This window comes from Battus philenor, unplaced genomic scaffold (assembly GCF_028537555.1).
Source record: "Battus philenor isolate CCGP_79_NKW_IND1 unplaced genomic scaffold, ilBatPhil1.0.hap1 SCAF_11, whole genome shotgun sequence".
In the NCBI taxonomy this organism is placed as follows: domain Eukaryota; kingdom Metazoa; phylum Arthropoda; class Insecta; order Lepidoptera; family Papilionidae; genus Battus; species Battus philenor.
In genome coordinates this window covers 10523953-10543688 of record NW_027181673.1, presented here as the reverse complement: position 1 = coordinate 10543688, position 19736 = coordinate 10523953, and the positions used below count along the sequence as shown (strand labels likewise).

Below are 19736 nucleotides of genomic sequence, written 5' to 3'. Positions count from 1 at the left end.
CACGGACATGACTCCTGGCCGACATGCATTAAGAGGTTTATCTCAGTGTTGTTACTATTTCGTGGACCGTCGACCTACATTAAAAGTACGATAAAATCAACATGAACGCTTTTTGTTCTCCAACCACATGGCTGCGGACAAACGTTTTTGCATACTCATAAAACCAAGCGTCAGTCTTTGTAAAGTCGCATGCATTAGAATATTAATGACGTGTTAAATCAAAATAGGCGGCATTTTCTCGAACGTAAAATTTTGAGTGCAAAACATCAATTCTATTTTATACATGGTGATTTGTATAGTTATTCATTCAACGCTTTAAAGATTTTAGCTTTTACGTGGGGAATGTATAGCTCATTTGCCCTCAATTAATGTATTACACATCCGATCTAAAAATCATTGGTTTTTTCGAATAACAACCCGTAATGATAACAAAGTAAAAATAGATGTTTTAAAAATTACACCCATAAAGGCTTTGTATTACCAGAAATTTTGTCCTGTCGCATTGCAATACAAAAAAAAAAAACAAAATAATGCTACATATTCCAAAATTTTCATTTCATACAGGTGATAAGAAATAATTTCAAAAGTTTTAAATTTTTTTACTGTCAAATGTCTATTACCAAACATCCTATATAGGCGGTTTCAAAACAACGTCTACTTTTATTAAAGACAAAAATTATCAAAATAATTAATCAAGCTTTGTTTCTTTGCTTTTAACCGAAATTTGTATTATATTTGATGTTTAAACCGCAATCTGAGTATAAACTTTATCGGTTTTAAATCTACTTACAGAAACGTAGAAAGCAAAAAATATCTAGGAAAAAATAGCTTTTGGTTTTTATATTCTAAAATATCGTCATCTATTTCTACAGCAATTATTCTCGAAGGTCCCTATTAAATATACATTACATCGCCTCATTAACGAGTAATCGAGTTACCATCGTACTATTGGCACTTTCATCTTATATAATTAAAGATATATTTACAAGCGAACACGCGCTTCCTAGACGTACGTTTACGGCAACTATTTGGATCTTTAAAATAAGAAGGTACATTTTAATAAAATAATCTGAATATAATAATTGGTTCTTTCGTTCTTACTATTTGAAACGTATGAATCGAATGCGGAAATATCCTTAAGTTAATAATTATATTAATATCACTTTAGGCGTATTAACCTTGTTCAATAACATCTATGACTAGTCGTTTGTGCACCGTGATGTTAATGCTTATGACATCTAATCAAGTTCCCAATTTTTGTTTCTTCTAAAAAGAAACCCGGAACTCTAAGCATACTTAATAATTTACAGATATAAATAAAATTGTAAGGCACTGCCTTCAATTTCCTTAATATTTTGTGCTACATTTGTTTCAACAACAATTATGTAAACATTGGCTAACTGCTACACATTAAATTAAAGAATAAAACGAAATTCTATAAGGATTGAGAAATTTTGCCATAAAAAAATCGAGTAAAAGTTTTATTAGATGAAATATAGAATATTAATTGACTTTACAAGATTACAGGAAATTGTGTACAGATATATTCCTTGATTAAGTTATAGAAATTATAATATTAATTAGCATGCTAATAGTTCAGAAGCAATAAGCTTTTTTTATTCCTACCTATCTATGTTACAACAATTATTTACATTTATTATATAAGAATATACAATTTTTGTCAATGTATAAGAGCTCGTAAAAGTCAATAACAATTATGGACGATCAACTACACCGGTTTCCTTTTGTGTTATTCAATTCCAGTTCAATTTACGTCTATTAGTATACTAGAGACTGGGTAAGCTCTCTTCGTTAAATAATAAAAATGGCGTCTAAAGCGTCATTTAAACATCTTTTAATTTAAAACAGAAGAAATCGTTATAATTGCTAAATATAAAAGCGAATTATTAGAGAGGCGTTTCATCACCAGATTCACTTTGGGGCAACCTTATGGTTCTAGTTCCAGCCAAAACTCCAATACCATCCAAACACGACCTCCTATTTGCGATCACGTCTCTAAGAAATGCTCTTCTAGGTCCTGCTAAATCCGTCCCTGTTATAGATCTTGTAATTCTTCGTAATGCGGGTAGTTTCAATGCTTCTTCATAAGGTGGAGGCTCATCTGTAGGGGTTGTTTGTGCCCGACCCCCAAAAGGATCTCTTGAACATGTAGGTGATAACTCTCTGGAGAAGTACAAAGTGCTCTCTCTATTCCTCGCCACTCTCTGTTCAGGTATTAATTGGTAGTTAGCTGAGGCGTTGTTAGTAAAATCGTCCAATATTTGTCTTGCGCTCCTAGTTGTTGTTAACACTCCTGCCCAAGACCGTCTATTTTGTTTAATTTCATAAGATCTAGCGCTAGCAGCTATATTACTACTTGAATGAGTGCTAGCTATTAATACTTTTGGTCGTCGTGGAGGCTCATCGAAAGATGCAGCCTTTACTGTCGGCCTATTATGTCTATCTTCAGATTCGATGTCGACGAGAACGCCAGTGTTTGTTGTAATTTCTCCAGGGTCTTCTCTGAGAGCGGCGTCGATCCGCATCGCTTCTGAATATGACGGTACTAAGGCACAATTTCCCCGAATCGCAGCAAATAATTCAAGACTATCTACAGTAGAAGCATGTGATAGAGGAAGAGTGCGAGTTGGACGGGGTGCAGAACAAAGCACGGCACTTTGTTCGTCGGCGAGATTCCAAGCATAATTTGGAGCCGGCACCGGAGGTAAAGTATCCGATAGATGGGTATCTAAATCGAGTTGCCGGCTCGGATCTAATTCGTAGTTTGTACCAAAAATTTTAGTTATCTGGAAAAGGCAATGTTTACATAAGTTATATAATTAATACCACATGTATTCTATCAATTATATCTACTAATAAATTTCTTATTATACCGTATAATGCACGTAAGCTGTATTACATTCTATTACAATTCGAAGAGGCCAAGATAGTAATAAACAGGATAGCGTCCAAAATAATATCTGTGATGAATACCACGGACAACGATCAGCTTCCCTGCAAAAAAAAATATATTTTAGTTTCGTTATTATACTACAAATAAAATACGATTGACAGAACATAATTTTTTTACAGAAGTCACGAATCGGGTGAATTTCATCTAACCGCAAAAGACCATGGCACGATCATAAAAAAAGTCTTACAAAGTAAAGTGAATATTATGGAGGCCGAAATATTTTTGCGTGGCGATCACTTGGTAGACCGACGATACAGTTATGGTAGCGGAAAGTCGCTGGATGCTGGCAGCGCATGTCTGATCATCATGACGATCTATGGGGGAGTACCATGCCTTGTAGTAGGCATCTAACAGCTGATATCAAGATGATGATAATGAATATATCTTCTCCTATCAGCTACAGAAATAAGTTGGGTCGCCTCATAAAGTTTCTGATTACACTGCTACTAGCTACGAAGCTTTGAAACTGAATCAAGTAAACAAGAATTTAAGAAAGCAGTAAAATATTGATCTACATGAAATAAAAGAATTAGAAATATACCTGTAAGCTACCATATACTCTTTGAAGGAACTGACTCCAATAAGGTCCAGACCTTCTCGCATTTCCATGAAGTCATCAAACCGTTCATGTTCAGCAAAGAATCTTGACCTTTGATCTTCAAATTCTATAACATTGAAGATAACGTTACAGTAATAATTTAAGGCATGAACGATTTTTAGATACACTATAATAAAATATTTATTTATATTATGCGACAAAAAATTGTTTAAAGGTATACACATATTACCTACCTTTTATATGTTAAGAGAGTGAGTTAGTAAAGAGTTTAATATTTTTATTTATGAAAGAACCAACCATATCCCATCATAAATTAAGTTCAACTCTCACATATTCTATTACCTGAACAAGAACTTGAAGAAAAAATAAGATTTTCAAAGCCTTAATTCAATTTAAATTAGTCGTAATGTAATGATCCAAAACTTATAAATTTAATAAAGAAAGTTTTTAGTCATATTTGGAGAATAAAAATATTTTGAAGCCACTGAAGTACAATGAATTTATTCGAACATATTTGATTATTTTTAAGAAAGCATCAATGAAAAACGAGCTGCGTTTATCATCGTTTACCACTGTGACTTTATTAAAGTCACAGGTTCGCCGGCCAGCGCAGACATAACGTAGATCACGTATGTATATTACCTGGCTACTTCTCGCAATTGATGACGGAAAACCGGGCAAAAACAATTTTGTTTTCACTTGTTCCTCTGCTGTGAATGATCAGTAGTGACACTCTTAAATATACAATCTGTCATACTACAGTAGAACCCAGCTAAGCTTAGCTTTGATATAAATCAAATTTTCTTAATTATTGTAAACACTAAGCGTATATATATATATGTGTATACAATCCTTCTGAAACGGGTAGATCCATTTTTTATAAATTTCATATGTATATTCAGTGGATCTAAAAATCGGTCGTATTATATTTCAAGCCCCTAAGTAATCCAAACGTCGAGTAGATCTATAACGCCTCGTAGAACCATGACGGACACGGTTCTGGCCCAAATGTTCACAGGGTTTGAGGTATTCTCAGAGTATACACACAGGGTTAAACAGAAAACAGAGTGTGAGGTACAGCTGGGAGGGAGGATAGAGAGCAACAGCATTACCTCCCCGATTGAAGATGGCGGTAGCTGCCACATATTCTTACACTACTGCAAGACAATGATAAGTAATATAATAAAAATAAATAAAACGTAACAATGTAATAATTGTGGTGAAGGATGGAAGTTGAAGAATGGGAAGTGATGTGGGATTAAAAAAAATAATTTTTATAGAACTTAACATTAAAAATATATACAGCCTCAAAGTTTGACCCTTACACTATAGACCCCTAATTTTTAATATTAATATTAGTCCTTCATAAATTTTCTACTCTTGGCGGCTTAAATAATTAATCACTCGCCACGAACACACTATAACGGAATTGACATTATTTTTTAGTTTTATTGTTACGATCAATGGTATATAAAATTTTTACTTAGAATTTAAAATAAATAAAAACATAAGTTTAATATTTTATTATTTTTATATTCCATCGTCGTTCACAGTACTTACTGCCTCTATGGGTTATATACCACATTTTCACACGCTTACAAAGTTATATATAACCTTATACCTTATAGGTTATATATAACCTTGAAACAATTTATATGGCAAAAGGTTTGCCGGGTCGGCTATAGATAAATGTTACAGCTTATATTAAATTACTTATTTGTTTAAAGTAATGACTTTACTACCTACGTACTTATAATATCAATACATCTATTTATATTATCATGAATTTATTATAAATATATTTGCGCTATTTACGGCTACATTAAAATCTATTTCTACATTATTTTTAAGCTATTACAAAACGAGAAAACTGTTAATTTAATCGCATTAATAAGTTTTTTTTTTGATACTCAGTACATTACATTATAACCCTATAATGTTTTTGTCGCTGGTATCTAAATTGAGGAATTTCCGACTATGGAATTTAAACAGAAGACTCTTATTCGAAAGATAATTATTGATGTAGTTATACTTACCACTGGCAGCCTCAATATTAGCAAAGGCAAATCCTTTACTAAATCTGACTTTGGTTATTGGTGTTTTAGAATCGAGCACCAAATTCCTGGAAGCGTCGCGTTGACCGCAGCATGCGTGGGCGAATGACGTGCTCGCACTGTGTGTATTTACTCGCTCATAGTATACCTATGATGTAACAGAGAAACGTTTACCTCCTGTTTTCTAAATCAAACGTCTCAATATGAATTCATTATTAAAACGCTACATTGAATATATAACATTTTGACATATTTTCGACACTATTTTTATTCAGTATTTCAAAGACTGTTTTAATACAAAATTTGTAACAATCGACGTACTTCTCATTAGCCTGGGAAATACAGTTAACAATTACTATAAAACGAAACGGTAAAGTTATTTGTCAGCAAAATGGAAGCCGTGCTTGTAGTCATATAAACTGTGGTCTACAATATAGAGTAACTAACAGTAATCGAAACGAAAATACAGCAATACTTGCGCACTGATTTTTAGCAGGATAGCGAGCCCTGGTACCTTCTTATATAGTCTTCTACACAAGAGGCCCGCTATAAGTTAAACTAGTAAACTTATAGCAGTAAAATGATTTTGCTAAAATCGGAAAGAGCGGGTACAAACTGTGTCCCATAAAGGTACTCACCTGAGAGTCCTATTTCCAGTAAAATTAGTAAACCAGTAAAACGCAGAAACTAAAAAGAACTCAAAAGCCAGTAAAACCTAAAAACACTGTCGCAACGATAATATTGTTCAACAAAACTATCTTCCATAAAAAAACCTAATATCAGTAAAACTAGTAAACCCGTTAAACAAAGAAAACTTGATATTTCCTTAACATAGTTTAAATCTGTATATTACAATGCTCGCGAATAAATATTTACCAAAAGATGTGCCGTTGTAGAGAGCGGCACACCTAGGTTATTTAATATAGAAAAAGAACTACTATAACGAAAGTTAATAAGATGGATTCAGTAAAATACGAACAACAATGTAGAAAATAGCATTAGTTTTGAGAATAAATAAATCAAAGCGTTTTGTTTACGTCTTAAGTTTTATACTGTATATTTATAGCACGGAACATATTCAATCTACGATCTACTAAAGAAAGGGTTCACTCGCACGTAATGTTGTTTCAAGTCACGCACCTGTGTGGTAGTGTAAGCGTCTCCGTTCCGATATCGCGTAACCTGCCTTTTGCGTCGCACGTAATGGTAACATATTGCCTTCCACCTATATGATAACACAAAGAAATATTAATTGTTTTAAGATCTCTCTTTAGCATGAAAGCTAAAGATACAGCTATCTTAGTCACAACGAAAAAAAAAACCGATATAAACACACTAACGACTAATACTAACAATAATACGACCACTCTGACAAGAGTACACTACTAAGACTGAGACGAAAATTTATTTATATATATGATTATATATATATATATATATATATATATATATATATATATATATATATATATATATATATATATGATTCCATCCGCATTTCAAGCAACAGCATTCGAAGCTTGACTTTGAATGTTTGAAAGCTTGACTACACTTCAAAGAATTTTAGTATCAATTTAATTGAAAATTCTTTATTACATTCACTGTTTTTAAATAACTCACCGTCAGTTTATTAAAGAACTATTGATAACAAATAAATATTAGATTGACAAATCTCACCAAACTCTTGGAGTAGCGTTCCTCATAGCATGCACTCTAGCGCTCACAGCTGCAACATCCACTCTCCTAGCGAGCTGAATTCTGGCAGTACTGTGATAGCATTCCACTAAATAAACTAAGTATAGCAATAGAACAAATGCGATGGGAATATATGCATAGCCAACATCGCATGGTGACTCTCGAACAGTTCGCTTAATAGGAAACCTGGAAGAGAAATTATTGAGCATAATTATATCATTATTAATTTCTATTTGTTCACTCTAAATCATTATAATTCAATAAAACATGTAAAAGGTAGTAATTTTTTTTTTCATACAAAATATTGTTGCTTCGTTTAAATTTGTGTATTATAAATGTTTAAAATGTTTAAATAATGAAGTAGTATCTAGCACAACTTTTCTTATCTTTAATTTAGAAAAACAAGTACATGTAATAAACATTAAAGGTAAGGATATTTATAAATTTCCTAGTTATGAGAGGGCAGGTCACACACAGATGGTTGTTAGCTTTAACAATGTTTTTGGCAATAAAGCTCGAGGATTCCCTTAAGGATATTCGGCACGGGTCACCATATTTTGCTATATCACTGAATAAAGGGTTAATCAATTCTGATATGACTCAATTTATTATAATCGGGGCCATTTTGAGTGTTAATCGTAATTTGAAAATTGTAATTTTTTTGATGATGCCTTCTGAAAAAGATTCTTAGTAATTAATAATATATAATATGAGAAGAGTTCAAGTTACTGACTAGTTTTTTTGATTTAGTTTCATTTATAATATAATACAATGCATGTAAAATTAACACAGATCTGAATACCGACAATTAGAGCTAAGCTTTGCTCGAGTTATAAATTACAGTGCTCTACGTGTAAGCCGCATAACAAGTTAACTTACGTATTAAGGTCGATAAGCTCACGGTCGATCTCGGCTGTATTGCACCAGGCCACGGACCCGAGGCACCCGACGATCATGAGAGTGAGGAGGAAGCATTTCCAATTGCCCTCTCTTCTGAGAACACCGCCGAGACTTTGTTGCCGAGGCCGCTATGAAACAATCATAGATAAGCAAAATTAATCAATCAGCAAAATAGTAATCAATAATATAAATAATGATTTTAGTATTTATAAATCATTTGCCGTCAATTAATATATTGTACATTTACCAACCTACAGGAGCTGTGACAGTCCAGCAGTAAAGAATGTGACTTGCGATCGTACGTCGTGAGTTCGATTCCCGAGATACAATTTTATATATCACACTTCTAGCACAAGTTTCCAGAGGATGGGCACCAGCGCCCTCTGTGTAACATAATACCACATTGCGCCAACCCTCTTGCCAAGCGTGACAGTTATGTTTTATTCCCCCATTTACCATCTTTGGGAGAGGCCTAAGCTTTGCAGTAGGTGTCTATGGGATGGAATGTTGACGACTTTTTACCCAAAAATCTATGGTTACAGAAATAGTAAATCATTACATTATTTACTATTTCTGTAATATAGGAGTAAGAATAATTGTTTTCAAAACTCGGGTTACTAGGTATTAAAAATAATTATTGTTTACGTATCTGTTCCTGCAAACTATGTACTGTCAGAATTTATTGACCAATCGCATTCCAGTAGAAAAATAATTAATGTGAAATGTTTCAGTTATCACTTCAGAGCCCACTTAAAAGCTTTACCAATCACCTTATAGTCGAATACGTTTCTTTAGTTCAATAAATAAGAAATCTGCCTAGTTTGTAGAAGGCAGCAAATCTCGTTTTCTATTTGATCGCAGATCAAATTGATATAACTCGCTTTAAGCTTGGTCGGGTGTTTGCAGTCTTTGAAAATGACTAGATGGGTCTTTTTAATCTTTATCTTTAATAATAAATTGCGCTCTTTTAAAATGGTGGAAGAACTAACAGATGGAGAAACTGGCAGTGAAAAGCCAGGTTTAACATCTACAACAACATCCCTAATTAATTATAAAAAATGCTTTGGCACGTAGGCTATAACATATTAACATACATAGATCTGAGGCGACTAAACTGCGGTCCCCAATTCGCATTCGATTCTATGAAAAGTTATTTTTGACTTCGAATATTTCGAATATGTCGAATTATACATAATAACATACTTATATAAATGATTTCATTCCACTTTGAAATCCCCAAAATCTTTATTAACTACCCAGCATCTGATATAATAACTGTAAAGTACTGTCAACAATTATTTACCAAATGTCACTGTTTATTAAGATTAGTATAATTAATGTGTTTAATTTTGAATATTTTAATTCAAAACAAATGTTTTAGTCTTTTATTTTTGTTTTCAATACATATAATATCAGAGGTTTTTTTTAATGTATGCAATTGTGGCACATGAAATATTTTAAAGTTTGACATGTGCCTATGACTGTCAAGGATCATGGCCATCCGATATAGATTTTAATCGATAGTCTCTCAAGTATAGTAGCTACTACAATTAAATTAACGTATCATAAAAGAGAAGAGAAATATAGAGGGAATTGTATATTAAATAAAATCAGCAAAACTGTACTAAATTTAACATATTATATAAATAGAACTAAACAAAGTATAGAACATGCTTTTAACGCACTTACGTAGGAGTATTGTACAGAAAACCTGCTTAACATAACATAACAGGGTTGACAGATGGATTCCATTCAAGCAATATTGATTTTCCGCGTATTCTTTGTTCGATATTATTAAAGACACAATGAAATTTGGTACGTGCGGCTCTATCTTCCCGTTATTGTAATATTATAAAGATAGAATTAAATATTTGTGTTACTTTTTGGAAAACCTTAACGTCACATAATTTTGGTCGGAATAAAATAACAAATTAAATTTAATAACGCCTGCTCAGAATTTCAACCTTATTCAAAATAAACCACTTAAATCTTTGATGTGCAGAATCCTTTAATACCGAACACACGTTGTTTTTCCCGTATTCAACTTAACCTTTATAAAAATGATCGTAACATTAAATGATTTGTTTTGTTTTGTATTATAATCATTAAAGCCATTTCCACAACTAAGTAGACGTACGACATAATCATTGTCACGGGAAGTCCTATACCTTGTAATTTGTGTTAATCAGCTAATATTGTAATGACGTAGTTGCAGTTTTATATCAATAATAATATTTAAGCTTTTCTAGTTATAGTCATATTGATAATTATTATAATTTTACATTTATTTTGCTGAAATGAACTAAGATTTAGTTAGCCATGAAACGGAAACAGTTCGCTCATGATGCCACAGAAATTGACGTCCAAGTAGCGCAGCATCGAGGATCAACTAATGGTATTTGATACCCAATCCTGATGATGACAATGGTATTATCACCATCATTTCAGTCGTAGGTCGTCAATTGTTGCCATTCGTCTTACCGTAGAAACGACTACATAAATGCTTCAGCAATATACGATACGATGTCCAGAGCTTAACACCCGCGTATCAGGATTCAAGAGGCCAAGCTCCTATTATAAATTAGCTGTCTTGACAGGTCCTTCAGCAGGTTATAGAGGTTTCGCTGTTATACCCCTAGCCCGCGCCACCGCATACAAATTCACTATTAGTTTATTCTGCTATTTCATTGACTACGTTATAATACTTGTGTACATTAGCTGTTTGAGCTTTAGGTGTACTGTACTTGTTTCCCAGGGAGCTTTTATTAGTACTACACGTACTCGAAAATAGGGATAAATTGGGCCCAAAAGACGTAGACGCCGTAGGGGTTATTACCTTACGGATTTACTGTAATAAGTTAGTCGAATTTATAAAAGAAAATATTTGAAGTCAACAATACTATCGACGAACAATTTATTGACTTACGTTATTAATTACTTGATAAATGCTTCCAAAAATTCTTATAAATGCTGCTCCACAAAAAGTAAACACAATGTGGACGCATCTTTACGGGTACAAATTGGATTATTAAGGTGCGCTCACTTTTAACATATTTTGACAACGAGACCTCTGCCAATCATACATATGGTTTTTTTATCTCTAAACTTTTCAAGGCGCAAATAAGAAAATTCAATAGTATATTTTGTGTTTTTAAATAAACATAATGCTCCTTAAACATGACTTTCGGTAATGACATTCTGTACTCATCCCTCAGTTATTACACAGGATACAAAGTAAGAGGAGAAAAACAGCCATACCTAACCTAGCTATCAAGTCTACTATAATCTGTGTATACATCTAGGCGTATGTATATAACATATTTCTATCGACTATACCTATATTTATATACTTCAGAAATGAAATTGCATTAAATCCAAAGCTTTTAAAAAATTGGAAGACGGATACACTCATGAAAATATAGTAGTTAATGGTCTAAACTTTATATAGATATAAAAGGGTTGGTTAAGGTTCCACCGGGATGTGTCTGGTGTGGTACAATAGAACATAGCACAGTGCGCAATATTAAAAGCAATTGGTGTGTTTGGACACCCAAGAGTGGACCTTCCTCAAGAGCAGAGATCTACCATTTACCTATAAACCACAAACCAAAAAAGTACATTATTTTTTTTATTAGAATTAAACATCGTACGATTCGACACTTAATTACAGTCAATATGCATCTTTAATCAAGGTACATGAAAATCATAGGATTAAAGCCTCAAGAGCATATATATCACATCACGGCTTTCGCCTCAAACCGATTTATAAATAAGTTATGAAAGGTTCTCATACAAATAATTCAGTAGCCAGGAAACTTTCCAGGCTTTAATTTAAACTTGGACGTTAACATCAAGGCTTTTAGAATAATAATATATAATTTTATAGACCATGGGAAAAGGCAATATATAGGAAAGTGGTAGACAATAATATACTTTTTACATTAATGCGTTTTGTGTTTTCATTTGATGATTCAGTATCTAGTGAAATTAATTGCTTTATGATATACATAAGTAATTGTAAGTTATATACTGTTAAGTGGTCACTTATTATCAAGTGTTCGTCGTGCTTATCTCTCTCTTGCTTATCTGACTTATTAAGTCGATCTTAATTGTTCTAAATTTAAATTAATCGTAGAAACTGGGAATTAATAGATGACATTAAATATTAATTAACAGGAAATGTTTTTGTTTTCATGGATTTCTTCAAGAATTAGCTGTGTTCAATATGAACGTAACAAAAGGCGAATCTATAATTAAACGCTTATGGTTACAATCTGCATTTATAATAATGCCGTTTACTCAATTTGAGTGACCATGTCATAGAGATGTGGGAATTAGGTGAAGTAGAGGTTCTGCTACTAATGGCAGCTAAGACGAAGGCAGTCGGTGTATATTAGTTCGCCTCATTAGCTCCGTCATAGCTCTCCTCGGAAATTTAAAGAGGCAAAAGAAAAAGTTATTGGCCTCATAATACACGGTTAATGTATGTTTAAGATTAGAATTTCTGAATGTTTTGTGTAGTCATATTTGTTTTGCATAGAACATTGTTATTATTGATTTTTAGTGAAATTATTTTCTTTGTTTTATCATAAATCATTACATTTATGACTTTAATGATATCATGCAGTAAGGTTTCGGGAAAAAACTGTTAAAGCCACTACACTACACACTATAATTTTCCACTACGTAGCACAAGGGGCTTTTTTTCTTCGAGCTATACTTATTTTCTCCCACAGACTAAAAAATATAGAAATGTTATACATATAATAATCATATAATTCACATGAAGTGTGCCGCCTGTTAGTGGTTAATTACGCCATCTGTGGTTGAAAACCATTGTCTCAAGGTATTGCTATCATTCTCAAAGTATTTATATTATTTACGTATCTTTTATAATTTATTTATATTATATGTACGTAAAAACTTACTAGATAAATAGTTTTAGTGTTATACAAGATTATTGGTTATTGGTACAAAGGCTTTAAAGGGTTGAATGTATAGTTCATTTCCTATCAATGAATGTACGGCATACCTTATCCGTCACTAGTTTTAGAAATAATAATAACGTAATGATAATATAGAAATAAAAAGTGTTGCCAAATTCGGAGAACTACAAATTAATACTAATTATTGTTTATTAACTGTACCTGCAGACATTGTACTACCAGAAGTTATTGGCCTGATATATTTCAACAAAAAAACAATGTTATATATTTCAGAGACGTCACCTTTTATAGGGTGATTGGAAATAGGTGTCAAATATAAAGTTGTTTTTTACATTTAATCCTTTAAAACTTTTATAACTTTATACATAAATTACAAAGGCTGATAATGTTCCTTAAATAATAAATTTTAATCTCATTCAAAAATATTGTAAATATATACTCTGCTATTATTTTTCTTTATTGAGAATAGAAACATGAGTCAAATATTTTGATGACGTATGAACGGGTCGAGACATGGAATTTATAGTAATAATAACACAGTGCCCCTCTGTATACATAATTTCTATTAGTTATATTGTACATAACGAAGCTCTCGTAGGAAAAATGTTTGCATTGAAGCGAAAAAAATAATTTCAATATTATATCTGGTTTGAAGTGATACGTAAATTTGCCAGGAATGTCTAAAAATGTCAACGTTTTTTTCAGATTACGATGTGAATATTATACATTCGAGCGATAGAACGCCGGGGGTGTTTCTAAGACTGTTCATGTCAAGGTTCTGACGATACTTTGTTTTGGTGCTATGAATGAGCAAATACGTAATATTTATTTATGATTTTTATAGTATGTTACGAGGTTTTCTTGTCTGTTTATGTTTTGTAAACGTGGTTATAATTATATAAAAGAAAATATATAAAAACTATCTATGCAAAAATTTCGCTAACGCTGGGAATGTTGATTCAATTTAGACGGATTCAATCAGAAGGAATTTGATAAAGCCAACTACTCGATATTGGAATCATAATTAGCGTAATTAGGCAGATACGGAATATTTTGAGGTAGTTTATCTCATATATAGGAAATTAAAGTAACTTGGTTACTTTAAAAGGCTTTATTTCATAATCAGCCACCATCACCTTTAGGGTCCACTAGGGTTGTAAACTGGGGCCCCTATTATTTCGACGATTTAACTTAATCTCTCTAAGCCTCTTTTACGCAAATGATTTAAAACTATCATATTGTAGAAAGTGCAGATGATTGCAATATACTTCAAATTGATTTGCCTATCATCTCAAAATGGCAGTCCTTTAATTTTATGTTTTTAAACAGAGAAATATTTTATAGTTGAGTTCTCAAATAAGCACCAGATGTTTTGACTAGCCAGCTGTTAAAACGCCTAGCATATTCGTATGGTCTCGGACTTATATTCGATGAAAAATTATATTTTCACCTGGAACACATTATAATAAATGCTTGCAAATGGTCGGTTATATTATAAGAGTTATAAAATTCCACAGTCACTGTTACTTCAATACAAAAATATTTTTATTGTGTTTTTCCTATATTATGCTGTTTATAAATATTATATATTGATATTTGAGGGATGATTATGCGTTGTAGTGGGCATCTGTCTGATATGATGCTGTGTAGATATTACAGTTAAGATTGCATTCTAGATTCATCACTAAACTATTATAAAAAAATATTTACATTTTACTTTAGTTTTATTCTAATATATTTACCTTTTATATAAATAAATAAAAAAGAATATTGGACTGAAATTAACTACTGTTAAAAATAAATTATCATTAATAAATTCATTTCCCATCGAAACCTTACTAATATAATTCAGAATCGTATTGCCATAAGATTTTCAATTACTCAGAGAGGTTTCCCGTCGTGCATTGCTTTTGTTACTGTTTGTTAGTCGCTTTTTATATTGTACAAAGGCGTTTTAGTCGTTTTGCGATAAAAACGTGATCGCTCTCTATTACAAAAAGTCGTCTAGACAGGTCGACTGTTGTTCCTATTACTGACTGAGTCATATGAACAAATAATCGAAATCCTATCACTGCAATGTTACGAGCTCATCCTTTTATCGCCGGTTAATACTGTACTATATTATATTCATCGATCAGAGTTAATATCGCTAATAACGCTTTTTCCATCGCACTTTTTTAAGCAAGTGAAAGGGATAAATGATTGCAAAGGTCTTAATCAATTACAAAGAAATTAAATACCAACACGTGGCAGGGTTTATTGTGTAAGTAACAAGTTTTATTTTTTTAACACCGTATTATCAATTTCTGATACGCCGTTTCATTCTCTTTTTTTCAGCTTTTCCTATGTACATTGTAATGACATCATCAACATCGAAAAACACTTTACTGTATGTCTTAAGCTTCGGCCGATACATAGATATTCAAATTAAATTGACGGTCTAAGAGTTCGTCAAGTCGAGTTCCCGAGAAGGAATCTCGGCTTGGAAAGCATAGCTTGGTCAAATGAATTACGCACAATTCATTTGTTTATACTTAAAAGGACAAATAATAAATGGGACTTAACTAGGTACTTTATAGGAATAATTAAAATATATTATTTCACCTTAAGAGAAAATTTCAAATAGTCGGTATACACGTAGTAATAAATATTACATGTAAACTTTATCGCACACTTTACTTGAAAAAATACATGAAATTATAGTTCCTAAAACAAAGGAACTAAAACAATTGGCGGTCTTATCACTCAAAGCAATTTGAAGCTTTTTACAGGAAACCGTAGCACGCAAATAGAAGAAATACAAGTAGCAGGTAGTCATATATCATAAATTAATAATATAATATAAAAAAGATAAAAATATTAAAAGATATAGGTATACTTAGCTATTTACATACACATAAATATTCATTGATTTATACTCATAATTAATTAATTCAAATACATAATTATAAATACACTAATAAAGAAAAATATTTAGTTAACTCGGATAAGTTCACACTTGCCTGGGAGAGAAAAAAGAAAACTAAGAAAATATTGATGAATCAATAATTAATTGTTAGGAAAACAATAAAAAAATCAGCATTTAAACATTTATTTTTAAGTCATGTCATTAATTATTTCATGCTCTTCAAGAGTAGGCCAATTACTTCCATAACACATTTAATTATAGTACGGCGAAATTGGTGGTTGTTCGGCGTTCAACCTTTTAACGGCTTTTACAAATTCATCGGATTCAGGGTTCATTGTTTGGTAATCTGATAATTATAATGGATAGAGAAGTGTCGCTCTTAGAGATATAGCTGGACCGATGTAATCTTAATCGTTTACTACAGTGCTGTGAGAAAAACGAAAGTCAACTGGGTAATATTCAAAATTCTACGTGAATCAGGCTTAAACAATTGCCAATTATGTTGCCTATTTGCAAGTAATTGCTCTCCTAGTCATTAAAGTTTGTATTATAAAAAGGTAATGTTAAGATCATTAGTTATACATAGTACGTATAGCAAAAAGCTTTGTTTATTATTTTGTTACGCATGCAATTTCCCTTCCATCGAAAGGAATCTGTTGTACCTAAATTGGGCGCTGGAGGCTGAATTATATTTTCTAAAACTACACTCCTTCTTCTTTCTATATCTATTATTTAGTGGAAAGGTTTTAAGTTATAAAGGAAAAGATATAAGTAATATAGGTAAAAGTTTTGAAAGAAAAAACACAGTTCTTTTGTCAGTTTTAAACTTTTTACACTATTTCTAATCACTCCATATATAAGAATACGAAAGGCCAATAAGTTCTGGTAATACAAAGCCTACTGGGAAAGATAGTGAACAAAAATTGATTTTAAATGCTTTTTCCTACTTTAATATGTAATTTTTGGAAATAGTGTATATTAACACGACAGCAAATAACCTATAAATTAAAAAATCTTACGCCTAGAACTAATCATCTTGTAAGTATAAACAAAACATCAAAGGATTCGCCTTTAACTAAAATCAAAATCTAGTTAAATAAATACATTTCTAAATATTGTTCTCATTTCATTAAATTTATAAAGAAACGTTATTTCTCGTTATGTCTGAACATTTTATTTCATTCCCTAAGTAAAAAGTTGGCATTCGTGACAAAAGTTCTTTAACTTCCTCAAAAGAAAATATTTTGATGAATTCTACTTTTGCCGATATTTTTTCTTTCAACTGGAGTAAAATATGACATTGAAAGTAAACAGTGTACCGAACTCTTTTTTTACGTGATAAATTGTGTAAAAAATACATGTGATATACTCAACCACTTCAAAAAAATAGTGTATGATTAAGAAACTAAATATCTTCCCAGAAACAATGCATTTTGTAGAACGTTCTTAATGGCCTCTGTTGGTTTTTTGTTGTTATAAAATTAAAAAGGTTTTTTAGTTTACCAAGTTGCTTATATAATTTTTGATATTCATCTCCACAACACTTAAATGTCGTTGAAATTTTGATTTAACATTTCGGCGATAGCACTGGTTGAACAAAACAAAAGGAAGTCAGTTAGAGAAAGCCTACTTACAAAGAAGGGTCTTAGTCATAGCGTAAAATTACTAACAGAGCTGACTTCTAACATTAAGGGAACTCTAGATAACACTACTAACAACATTTTAAATATTTTTGTAAGATAACAATATTAATTGCTTTTTATATCAATTCTGAAAACTTAATATTGTGTGCCTTTTTCTTTTTCCAACTCAGCCCTTGTGAGGCTGTAAATGCCAACAAAAATACAACATATGACTACAAAAAAATCTGTTACTTGTATGTCACGCACTAAGCGTGAGCTGGGACGACAATGTTATCAAGGATCAGTGTAATGTAAGCGCAGGGTTCGTTTATCACCAACACGTACGGTTGATAAGTGTTTGTCTGTTGATCTTATTTTCCATAAAATTAATTACGCTACGTGTAACCCGTTTTTGGTTTGCGATTTGCATGTTACCAAAAATTCTGATAGTAAATTTGAATAGGCCTATACTATTAACACAAGTAATTTATTTATCAATGTTTTATATCCATTTGAATGTTTTTTTCTCTCCACTATACGTAAATAATAATCTTACTGCCTTTTACCTCGTTGCACACATAAAATTAAGTCTGGTCTGGCAAGCCATTTTAGGTTAGTTCTGGTTCATCATCAAACCTTTAAGGAGGAACGATCCTTTAAACGTACATGATATACTTTCCACTATGTGAATTTTGCATAACGAAAAAGTGGTATTTGGCTTTGAGCCTTTTTGGCAAACTCACAGTCGCTAAACAAGTCATCGAGAAGGCTATGTTCGAGATTCCTTAACGAGATTGAATTAAAAATCAGGAGATCCTTTGACAAAGTAACTGATATAGTCCAGTGAATTGGCATGTTAAAATGACACTGGGCAGAATACATGGTGCGAAGAACAGATGAACACTAGTATTTGAAGGCGTAGGACGTTGGACAAGGCGAACAGTCGAATTTGTTAAGGTCTTTGGAAGACGATTGATGCTATTCGCTTCTAACCTCTAATAGTAAAACTGTGATGCGTGCCAATGTAAAGCAGTGGACGTCATACGCCCACAAATATTATGAAATCAACACTAACTATCTTCGATTTGAACAACGGCTTCGTGATAAACCACACCAGTCGTTAAACGAGTAAAACTTAAACTACATCCCATCCGCGATGAGAAGGAAGAGGTCAATAAACCTCGTTCCCCTACTCATTTTCGCTATAGCACAAATTCCCTCGTGGTAAATATCGACTTCGTCATTATTAAGCCTTTAGCGTCTGTTCGTAGCGCTTTGGGAGGAGCGATGGGTAGTAAATGCGGCACTTACTCTGTTTTATGGCCTAAATTACTTTTATTTTACACATTTTCGATTAGATCACGGTATTACTAAAGAAACAGAAAATAGGAAGAAGACTAAAATTATCTTATAATTCTAATAAATGAAGCTGTGATAGTTTAAAGCTTATGGAACTCAGGTTTCGTAATGTCGCAGATTTTATCCCGAACAGGCGCAAATTATTCGAAAAATTTGTTCCATTAAATGTCAAGAAACAGTTAAGAAAAACTTAACATAATCTAGGGAAATAATTATAAAAATGTGTAAAAATAATACAATGCGTTTATATTCTCATTTTTAATATATCTATTTCTCTGTAGTGTTTGATTTTTTTTTTGTTGAATTTATTGTATTTGTGTATTTTTAAACATTAAACTAACATTTATTTTGTTACAACTGTTTTTTATCTGAGGATATCAACATACGAATTAGAGAAACAATGAAACCTTTTTGCACCGTGGATTTCTTAATAAAAGATTATAATCCAAACAGGAAATAACGGTGTAGTGGAATTCGGTCTATACTCTCTCTCTATACTTTTGTCCTTCATCAAAAACATTACATAGCTTTGTAGCGTAATGTAAAATACAATAATGTACTTTATATAACGTCATATAACATACCTCTATTTTACCAGCTCCGACAGGTTTCACACTTAAAAGTAATTACTTTCCTGTAAACCTGTCACAGTCTAATATACAAATAAATAAATAAAAATTATTTATTTATCATTTGAACCTTAATTTAACTTGTTTAAA

The 19736-nt window shown here is 31.9% G+C and overlaps 1 protein-coding gene across 1 annotated transcript; it reads right to left on the bottom strand.

Annotated features, from left to right (window-relative positions):
• Window positions 1-1907: 1907 nt before the first annotated feature.
• On the bottom strand, window positions 1908-8238 carry LOC137931583 (transmembrane protein 151B-like). The gene is made up of 7 exons (XM_068775029.1): window positions 8162-8238; window positions 7265-7522; window positions 6728-6812; window positions 5570-5735; window positions 3516-3639; window positions 2895-3015; window positions 1908-2807 (listed from the first exon to the last, which is right to left on the bottom strand). Exons 1-7 carry the CDS (start codon window positions 8236-8238, stop codon window positions 1908-1910), a joined length of 1731 nt encoding a protein of 576 aa, XP_068631130.1.
• Window positions 8239-19736: the final 11498 nt, after the last annotated feature.

What these genes read in the sequence shown, in the direction of transcription:
- LOC137931583 (XM_068775029.1), bottom strand. Translation starts at nt 8,238, where the DNA reads ATGATCGTCGGGTGCCTCGGGTCCGTGGCCTGGTGCAATACAGCCGAG. An exon ending in GAGTATATGGTAGCTTACAG is followed by an intron (nt 3,016 to 3,515) that starts GTATATTTCTAA and finishes TTTTTTTTGCAG; the next exon opens with GGAAGCTGATCGTTGTCCGT. An exon ending in CAGCTTACGTGCATTATACG is followed by an intron (nt 2,808 to 2,894) that starts GTATAATAAGAA and finishes TGCCTTTTCCAG; the next exon opens with ATAACTAAAATTTTTGGTAC.